The following is a 9,842-nucleotide window of genomic DNA, read 5'->3' as shown; positions in this document are numbered from 1 at the left end:
CCACTTGTATGATTTGGCTCTTGATGCTTGGTTGTCTAAGAATTGCTAAACTTCTTTTTCATGTTTAAAAATTGAAGAATCTAATTACGATCATGAAGATTTAAAAGTCTTCATGTCCGTTACTTTCAATGACCTGGTAACCACTCTGAAAGATCATCGCGGTTATGTACGCAATTCAAGCCTTGTGAAAAGACAACCTTTTATTTATTTATTTTTAGGCTTTCTTTTCGCAGCTGCTTTTAAGTTGCGAGGATCTTTTGTTTGTCAAATATTTTTCCCCGCAGTTCAAATAATGTATGGCGCGTTCACTGTTCGTTAACCTATAACCCAAAAAAGTACCAAGCGTATCAAAATATAGGGGTACTACTGCAAAGACAGCTAAAACTGTTCTTTTAATGAAAAATCTTTCTTCTTTCTAGCACTCTAGTGTCTAAGACCTTTTGAAATAGAAGTTATAAATATTGTTGCACAAGGTTTACATTACAGTATTTAACACATTCTTCTTTCACCGGTGAGAGAGCGACCACGTGTAGCTAATGAATTAAGACAAAATTCTGTATTGATTATAATGAGCATCTAATCTCTGACAACCAAGGGACCTGTGAAAAAAAATCAAAAATAAAAAGGGTGAGAAGGTTCAGAAATAAAACAAAACCAGAGAGTATTGTACAATGGGGTGAATATTACGCGCGCTGTGATTGGTCGGTGTCCACAAACTATCAGATAACAGACACATGGATGACGTCAAGGAAAACTTTTTCTCTGTTTTGTTCAACTTGTCCGCTCCAGGTTATTTATTTTTTTGTTTAATTGGCGTAATATATTCTGACAACACTGGAAATAGGTTTAGTGGTAATGAAAAAAAAAGCGAGTTAGCATCTAAGTAATTAAAAAATGATTACCTTTCTCCAATAATTTACAGTTTGGAAGTTGAAGCAGAGAAGGATACGTATTTCCTAACATGCGAGTCTCGAACTGAATGGTATACCGTTTGTCCGTTGGTTATTTTGTAGTTCCCAACCTCTCCAGAGTCATGATTCATGTCATCCAGCGTCAGCTCATCCGGGGAATCAGTGCGGATGGAGTGACGGTACACCTCAATATCCGGGATATGTTTACTTCTTGCGCAGCTCCTACAGGAAATGCACCAAACGTAGTTGCGGCCCGAACGCTTGAGGAAAACGAATATTATCACCCAAATGAGCAAAATGAAGGCGAGCACAGCAGAAGTGATCAAGATTATAAACCTGGCATCGTACTCTATCCCTCCCTTGACGCGAGTGACGTAAGAAACGCTTCCATTGGTAATCACCACCACTCTAGGAGGCCCGGGTCGAGCCGTTGTCACGGGAGGAAGCGTGACAGTCTCGCCTTGAGTCGTGATGCTCGAATGGACCGTCACACCACTCTTACCTGTAGTAATGGAAGAATGAACTGTCACGCCATCATTCTTGGCTTCATGACTAATCACTGATGTCACCAGAGTTGAGTTTTTATCGGTTGCGATAGTAGTCGTCAAGGTCACGTGGTGTTTGGCAAGTTCAGTATTTGTAAATTTACCTGTAGTTGTTGTGAACGTGGCAATGGATGTTTCCTTTGCTCGAGGATTCGTGACTGCGCGCTGTGGGGAAGTGATGGGCACGCTTGTCGCTGTAGTGCTATCGACTGTGGGAGGTGGATTGACTAACTTGCATACAGAGGAGACAAAGCTGGCTCTGGTCACCTGACCAGAGGTCTGATCTGAGGAACCGAAGCATTCTAATGGTCCGAGAGTGAAAAAGGAGTTCGCGGCGTCTTCGGAAAACTGTATCATAGTCACTGGTAATAATGATTTATCTGTTAAATACCCTGTGAACAAGATACATATAACACTTGTCATTCGAATTATTAAGTTGGTGAGAAAATGTAAGAATGACTACAGGGCTGGGGGTTAAGTAATTAATAGAAAATCCTCAATGGCGCCGTATCGTCTAACTATCACCACAAAGAAAGAAGCATCTACACTTACTGTACAGCTCTGCGTGAGATTCACGCGGTTAGAGTGGTTTGTACACCCTGAAATCATCTTTTCACTCATTTTATGGGGGATTTGCCGTACGACAAGAGTAGACTCTGAACAATATAGTTCTATATTTTCTGCCGTGAAGGTAACCGAAGGAACGAGACAAAGTGTATTTGACGCGGACAGATTGCAAATTGAGTCGCAAAGTTTTAGTGAATTCCGATGACACCAAATCTCTGAATGCGCGATATCTTTGTCGCTTTGTAACCACTGTGGCGCTCGTCAGAAAAAATCACCGAAAGTAAATACCCGTCTTTCTACCCATCCCTGCGAAATTTTTTGGGCGCTAAGGAGCTCGTTTTAAATATGTAGTGCTCAGGTTGCGGTTATAACTCACCATAATCTTCTCGTGGTCCATTTTTCCTATCTGCGTCACAGTTGCAGTACCTAGAAGGGTCATCACAAGAATTGCTCTTTCCGCATGCGCATTTTCCACTTCCAGATGGCGCGCCTCCCCAGTTGTTTTGTAAGCTACCGTTCCATGACTTCCACTGCACATGCTCAGGACCCCGCGGCGAATTGAGAAGTTTGGAATTCTGACACTGAAAGCTAATAAACTGTCGGCAGCTCACACTGCGCTTGATTAGCGCAAGCACACTTTTCATGTTGCTTTGATAAGTAATAAATTGAAAATAATGACCCGGCAGGCTTAAAGCGCCTAAAGTTACGTCACGTTTACCCTCCTTGTCGTGTTTTATTACCGTCATGGCTTGTTCGGAAGTCGTCATATTGCATAACACATCCAAGGCTCCTAAAGGTCCAGTTCCGTCAGGGTCCACTTTACAGTACGCATCCTGGGTCATACCCAGTTCCTTGTATCCTTGGCAGGTAGCGCTGTAGAGCGGAACTTCACAACGTTCTCCTTCATAAAATGTTCCTTTACAATTGCACTTGAAAGATTTCCACGTTTGCGAACACTTGCCTTGGTTTTTACAGGGACTAGGAAAGCACTTTGAAGACGTGCGGCACTCATTGTCTACCGCACCGTTCTTTTGAGAATCTTTCAAGGTGTTCCATATCACAGGACTGCCATTAATGGTAATCCGGTTCATACATCCAACGAAGCCCGTTTTTTGCGTCCCAAAACCGATAAAAACGCCACTTCTAAAATCACCGATATTCGACAACTCAGGATTTTCATGGCGTACCTCTGCGTTTTTATCCAGTTGAAACCATATTTCTTTGCTTGTTACTCCAGCGATGACCGTGTGCCATTTTCCGTCGTTCAAGGTTTCATCAACGCAGTTAATTCTAATTGCTGGATTACTTCCCATTTGAATTTGTAGTTCCAGATTTCCCGAAATAAGCATGAGGTACATCTTGGAGACCCTGTTTGATTTATAAACTAAAACGCCATCGCCTTCATAGGTACGAAAACTTAGATCAACTTTGAAGCTTTTTGGGGAACGACTTGTAACTTTCAAGTAACTATCTGGCGATGGGAAATTTACAGGAGCATATTCGACAGAGGAACAATTAAATCGTACATCGCCATGCTTGTTGTAATCAGACTGGTCCACCTTAACGCTGTGGAAAATATCCTTATGATTGAAGAACAAATTTTTCATACAGCCATTAAAATTCGGTGTAGTTAAAGAGTCATCGTAATCCGAGGCAGTCTCCTCCAGGCCGCCAACATATAAGGTGGTATCAAGGTCAAGGCGCACATTGTCACCTGGTACCGTTGTTTGACGTTTGTGTTTGTCAATTGCAAGATCCACAGTTTTTTGGTTTCGATGGACTTTGATTTCGTGCCATTTGTTGTCCGAGAGGTTGTCTCCGAGAATGACAGAAATGCGTTTTGTGCTGCCAAGGTCCATGGTGAGTCTAAGGAGGTAAAGAGAGAAGTCACGGTATAAGTAGCCTGCAAGCAAGTTCTTCATTTGGGCAGCTCTTACTCTCGTGTCTTCTGTCACGCTTGCGGCACGCTTGCCTGCGTAAGCGTGCCACTTGCGCGTGTGCTGACTTTTCACGATATCCCTCAAATGGGGAGCTTGCTCGCAGGATATGCTACTAGTGACAAATAAACACAACGCGCAGTATTTCATCTAACATCCAGACACACAGAATCGGTCTGAAAAATAAGCACGCAAAAAAACCTCCACCCGGTATACGTGAAATTTATATGAAATACTTCATGGAAAGTGCGCACGTACGGCATTTATGCACGAGCTGTTGATGTATCAGAAATCGAGCCCAGAACGAATGAGCACGCTAAACGAGTGAGATTCAAAAACAACGAGTGCGTAAATACCGTTAAAAGCACTTTCCATGTGGTATTTTGTACATACTGAGACATGCATCAATCTGCCAGCCTTTCATTTCAGATCTTTCCAAAATGCCAAGCTCAATACGTCTCGTTCTCTTCCCCCCCCCCTTCCGCTTTTGCTGTTGTCTTTTTTTTTTTTGGTACTCTACAATTTTCTTAATCGACAGTGAAATATACCAAACCTTCCACTACAATTTCCGAGATGTTTTTCCCTTTGAAAATACTCTACTGTATAGTCTCAGCACTCAAAGCAAGCTGCAAGAGGCGGGAATGGTGGTGCGAGACTAGCACACCTCTGAGTCTCTTGATTGGACGTATCATTTTCCTCACACATGAAAAAACATCTTTCGCAATTCTGATTGGAAGTATATTTTTTGTCGAATATGGAAATATCACTCGCTCCTCAGATTGGCTAGATTTCATTTGCGTATGAAAAATTACGACAAAGCTTTTCAGTGAGTATATCTCTTTATGTACTATAAAATGAAGGAAAAAAAACTACAGGCAAAAAAAAAAACAACACCCCAAAGATATTTTACAGTTTCGGAATAGGGTTTCTACTTTTGTGTTTTACTTTACCTATTGCCTGGTTTACTGCACATGGAAGGAAAACGAGTCCCACGCTACAGGCACGTATTTCAGACCCACTTCACTTTGTTTTTTAAAGCATTGTTTAGAATGTTTGATATAATTGTTTTTCTATGGCAAAGGTAGGTATTGTCTGGCGGCTTATGATTAGTGAGGTTTACAAAGTTTACATGAAAAGAAAGTTTCAGAATGAAGCTAGAATCTGACGATCGCCGTTATTCAGGCTTCTCAAATTATGCGATGAGGGGCTTAAATATTTAAAATAATTTTTTGGGTTTACCCGACGTAAAAACAGGAGTCAAAGGAAACATTGGTCGTTTTGGTGCAATTTGACGTTTTCTGATTGACGTAATCTGGTCTATACTTGATTTTAAATTTCTGTATATAAAACTGATATTAAAAAAGTTAGGCATACTATCCAAGAACCCTTTGCATTAACATTAAATGAAAGAGACCCCTCATGGCATGAAGTAAATGAGGATAGGCCTCAATTTTTTTAATGTTCGCTTTGCAACGTTTTCTCGCACCTAATTTAGGATTCACAAACCAGCGAAAATGAAGCTGGTACTGAGACGAGATGCACGATTGCTAGTTAAGTCCCTTCACTGGAGGTGATTTGTGGAAGGTATTTATTTTGGGTCTCTACAATTAGGAAGCTGAACACGAAAGCGTGAGCGAATGAATTTCTTTTCCCAGTTACCTACTTGTATCCGGTGTAATACACGGCGCATGTAAAAAAAGGGAGGCCAGTGAGACGAGAATGTCTTGCATATTAGAAAAAAAAAAAAAAGAAAAAAAGAATTTGTTGTAAAAACAAAACTATGCGGTATGGCTTAATTATACAGATGTTTTCCTTTTGAACAGGGAATTCTGTGTGTTGTGAAAAAAAAAATGTTTTGGTTGTTTTGTGTTGTCAACAGTTCGCTGACGTCCCTCATTGATTTTCCGGTTGAAGAGTCTTTAGGACCTCTTTTATAGCACTCGCGGTAAAATGTTAATAATTAAACACCTCTCGGCATGTTTTTGTATTCTTAGAAAAATTAATTACCATATAATTGAAATATTCCGCTTTTCAAAAATAAAAGGACCCTTTTCATGTAACTACCGATGTTAAAATACACTGACGACAAAAGAAACTGTATAGGGTTTCTATCCTTGGTACCAATACTGCAGTCTTTTGGGAAATCTATCGCCGACATCAGACATCCCCTTTCACAAATTCAGTTCTGAATCCATGTTAGCGTTCGTGATAGGTTTCTGAGACTAATTGTAAAGTAAGCCGGCCTAGGGCTAAGTAGATATTTCTCATTGGGCGTGAGTTGAAATGGATTTCGAAGTTGAAAAGAGGTCTTAGTGTGACGGCAAGCGGGCATGTTAGCATAAGTTAGAACGGCACACTCTTATTTGTTGTCTATCTATCTAATAGACAACGCAATTATCACGTAGCTTAGGATCGTATTCAATAAATTATGGCCTGACTCAACATACGGCATTACACTCTTAAAATTATCTCTAGGTGGGTATATTTTAGTGAAATAGTCTTGGAAAAATGAAGCTTTTAAAAATGTCGTTGATATTTAATCATAAAAATTGAATTTTTGAAAAATAATCCGTTTTTAGGAGATCCTTGCTTTTCTGTCCATTAATTTTGCACGGTGCATGCTTTTGCATAGTTTATAAAGTAGTTAATTTATCACTTGGAAATCATAAGCGAAAAAATATTAATAGCTTGCATAAAATCAGGTCAGACGTTTTGAGGAACGTGATGATGCTTTGAATATTCAGTCTGAATGTACCTGATGGAGACTGGTGAAAAAAGAAGCAAAGCCCATCGCTCCTCGCTTAATTTAAAAATACGCTTTTCTATCGGCATTTATAAACAAAGCCAAAACAGCTGAAGTATTAGCATTTAGAACTGAGTGTGAAAGAAACACTTTATTTCTTAATCAGGATGAGTTTTTTTCAACACTTGCAAAATTTCGCCATATCATGGATTAGAATAGATGTGTTGCAAGTTAAACGTTGTTATAAATCTTGCAATCAAGACTGTGTCAGAAATCAATTTTTGAAAACAGGGATGACACTTCTTTAGTTGTCTAATTTTCACCTCTATTCAATGCAATTAAATCAACCAAAGTAGATAATCTTTGTTCCGCTTCGCAAGCTACGAGTTTTTGTGGACAAACTACGTCTTACAAAAAGAAATAAAAAAAGAAATAGTCTCTTTTAAAGTGAATTATTAGCTTAAAATAAGTCATGCATTTTTATTTTTAACTCACCTAATGCGTCCATGGACGAGTTCAATCGTAATTAAGTCACCTTGAGAACCTGCGCTATGAAGAAATAATCCGAAGGGATGAATCGTTTTAAAAGAAAACGTAATCCTGTCTTCTTCTGTCGTGATGCTCTCGGAACGAAGATCATAAGTAATATAGCTATTTCCTTTCATGCTAACTTCAACTGCCGAAGAAAAAGAAAAAGTTACTAAGAGCCACGAAACAAAAATCACGAACTTTACGAACCCCCGACTCGAAGTCATATCTCGAAATCGGTGACGCTGCGAACGTAAAAAAGTTCACGCGAAAAGTTTTAAGATATGTCACAACCACCTCCACTACTTATCGCGTCTAAAACGTTTCTGTAAGAAAAACGTTGTTTGTTTTCAGTGATCCTTCTTTGGCTAATAAGCGGTAAAACAGCGCTAATAAGCGATAAAGGTCTTTCGAAACAAAAGTAGACAATAGGCGTTGTTTTGGATTGGATAACATCGATCAGTTGAGTTAACAGTGTACGGGAAATATCCAATAACGTACAAGCTTGCGGATAGCGCAAAACAACCACATAGAAGTATCAATTCTTTGGATAAAGATGCGGTAAAGTATACGTTACAATGATCTATACGCCATTAGAGTTTCTAGATCATGACATTCTAGATCGATTATAACCCGACCAGACATGTTTTCAACTTAACAAACTTCGGTGAAGTTGCAAGTTTAGCAGGGTATTTTCGTAATAGATGAAGCTCCGAAACAGTATGTCAAGTTATGCTTTGAAACTTGGAATTTTCACCTGCTGGGTGAATTATAAAATTTACCTAATTTCATTTATTAAAACAGAACCGACCGACGCTGCTTTTGATAATTTTATGGTTCGGTAACAAACAAATAAATCTTTAAAATGCGTCTCCAGTACTCAACTGTAGTTGGTTTCCTTTTGGAAGTCATGCAATTCCAGTCCTAGAAATTCCCCTCCGATCCAATACCTTAGAGAGGCAAATAATGATAAACTGTACTTAAGTTTCAAATTTAACTAAAGGCAAATTAGTTGACAAAAAGGAACCTAAACTAAATAATTATTTAAGCCTGTTAAGAAAATTCTGCATATGAATTCGTTTGCACTTGTAAATGGTTTATTGTTCGGCATTGTGCACTATCACGTTTTACTTCTATTCCTTGGAAATAAAGTTTTCATTCTAGAAACTAATGAACTTTAACTTTGTGTTACTGGTTCATGTTCTACTGAAGAAATAAAAAAGAATTATTCGTTTGAGTCTTGATGAAGTGCAATTTAGCTTGTACGAGCATTTCAGCAATATTTGAATAGTAGTAGTAAAAAACTGGTTATTTAATTTGCTGCCTAGATCTACTATACAGGACGTTATGGGTATGTCAGCCCTTGCTATTCGCTGAGACCTGGATATATAGGACCAGTGGAGGGAGACAAAGTGAAACTAAAGACAAAAGAAAAAATAATAAAAAGAGGCTAGCAATTCAACCATGTTGATCAAAAAAGCTTGATCATAAAAGTACCCATTATATGGCCAAAAATGAAGAGGACTTTTTCTGAAAACAAAAGATTTGTATCTCGAATCTTACTTTGTGTGGAAAAAAAAAATCAAATATGATGGAATCCACCTCTGGAGACCCAAGAGGACAAGATACAGAGGAGGTACTCATAAATTTCTCGGAGGAAGAGCTGGACTATGTTAATGCCGGAACGGTGGAAATACAGAGAGTTTACCTTCTTGGCAATGAAGCAAAGAGATACTGGCGAAGAACTGCGTCCAATACGGGCATGACTTCTTCCCTATAATGATTGAGAAGACATTCTTTCTTTGGGCATTGGCCTCAAAGACACCGAGTATCGGATGTTTAGAGATCTACCTACTGATACTGTTAGAAAGGCTAAGAAAAGACCCAAATGGTCGCTAAAGATGGACAAAAAAAACAAGATCCCACCTTTCGTTAGCAATGCTCAACAGGACAAAATATGCAGAAAATTATATATCGCTGAGAGGAAAACTTTTACCCCTGGGCCCAGTTGTTTGAAGGCCGGTTAGCGCTTAACCCGGGGTTAACTTTAAACCTGGTTTCTTTTACTTGTGTTCAGAAGCATTTTCTCGGATAATTTTCTCTCTTATTTTCAGAGCTTCCAATCATCAACTTACGGATAAAAAGGATTAAAACTGAATTGCTTTTTAAGCTCTTAAATCTGAATTCAAATCTCGCACTAACCCTGAGTTATCTTAACCCAGCTTTGAACAAATCGGCCCTGAGATGTAAACCTCTAATTGTACCAACGAACTTTAAGATCTGTCTACTTTCTAACTTTTATATCCTTTTTGTTTCAACAAATGAGCAGGAACGGGCAGTAAATGTTGGCGATAGCTTTTTTTCCGACAAGCTTTTAGAGCTTTACCCTTTATGCACAGTGGCGGATCCAGATCAGTCATCTAGACCCTGGGATAAGGGGGGTTGGGGGGCAGGCGGCCTTTAAAAAATTGTTTTTTGGCCCTTCAGGCCTCAGTTTGGTCTAAAAATAAGGGGGGAGGGGAGGGGCCTTCCCTGGATCCGCCTCTGAGGCAGCGAACCGCTTGCACCGCTTGCTCGACTTTTTTTGGCAGTGTGTTACTGTCTATGCCTC

General features: G+C 39.4%; 1 protein-coding gene across 1 annotated transcript; it reads right to left on the bottom strand.

Annotated features, from left to right (window-relative positions):
• Positions 1-877: 877 nt before the first annotated feature.
• LOC140926772 (neurexin-4-like) lies at positions 878-7,523 on the bottom strand. The gene is made up of 3 exons (XM_073376470.1): positions 7,199-7,523; positions 2,400-3,889; positions 878-1,848 (listed from the first exon to the last, which is right to left on the bottom strand). Exons 1-3 carry the CDS (start codon positions 7,456-7,458, stop codon positions 917-919), a joined length of 2,682 nt encoding a protein of 893 aa, XP_073232571.1. The 5' UTR covers positions 7,459-7,523; the 3' UTR covers positions 878-916.
• Between the last annotated feature and the right edge of the window lie 2,319 nt (positions 7,524-9,842).

The sequence above is a fragment of the Porites lutea genome, chromosome 2 (genome assembly GCF_958299795.1).
Source record: "Porites lutea chromosome 2, jaPorLute2.1, whole genome shotgun sequence".
NCBI lineage: Eukaryota > Metazoa > Cnidaria > Anthozoa > Scleractinia > Poritidae > Porites > Porites lutea.
Note: the sequence above shows the minus strand (reverse complement) of the source record. Positions and strands in the feature narration are given on the sequence as shown.

Coding starts and splice junctions, on each gene's coding strand:
- LOC140926772 (XM_073376470.1), bottom strand. CDS start 7,458: ATGACTTCGAGTCGGGGGTTCGTAAAGTTCGTGATTTTTGTTTCGTGG. Junction 3,890..7,198: donor CTCGTCCATGGACGCATTAG/GTGAGTTAAAAA, acceptor TTACCTCCTTAG/ACTCACCATGGACCTTGGCA. Junction 1,849..2,399: donor TGGACCACGAGAAGATTATG/GTGAGTTATAAC, acceptor TCTTGTTCACAG/GGTATTTAACAGATAAATCA.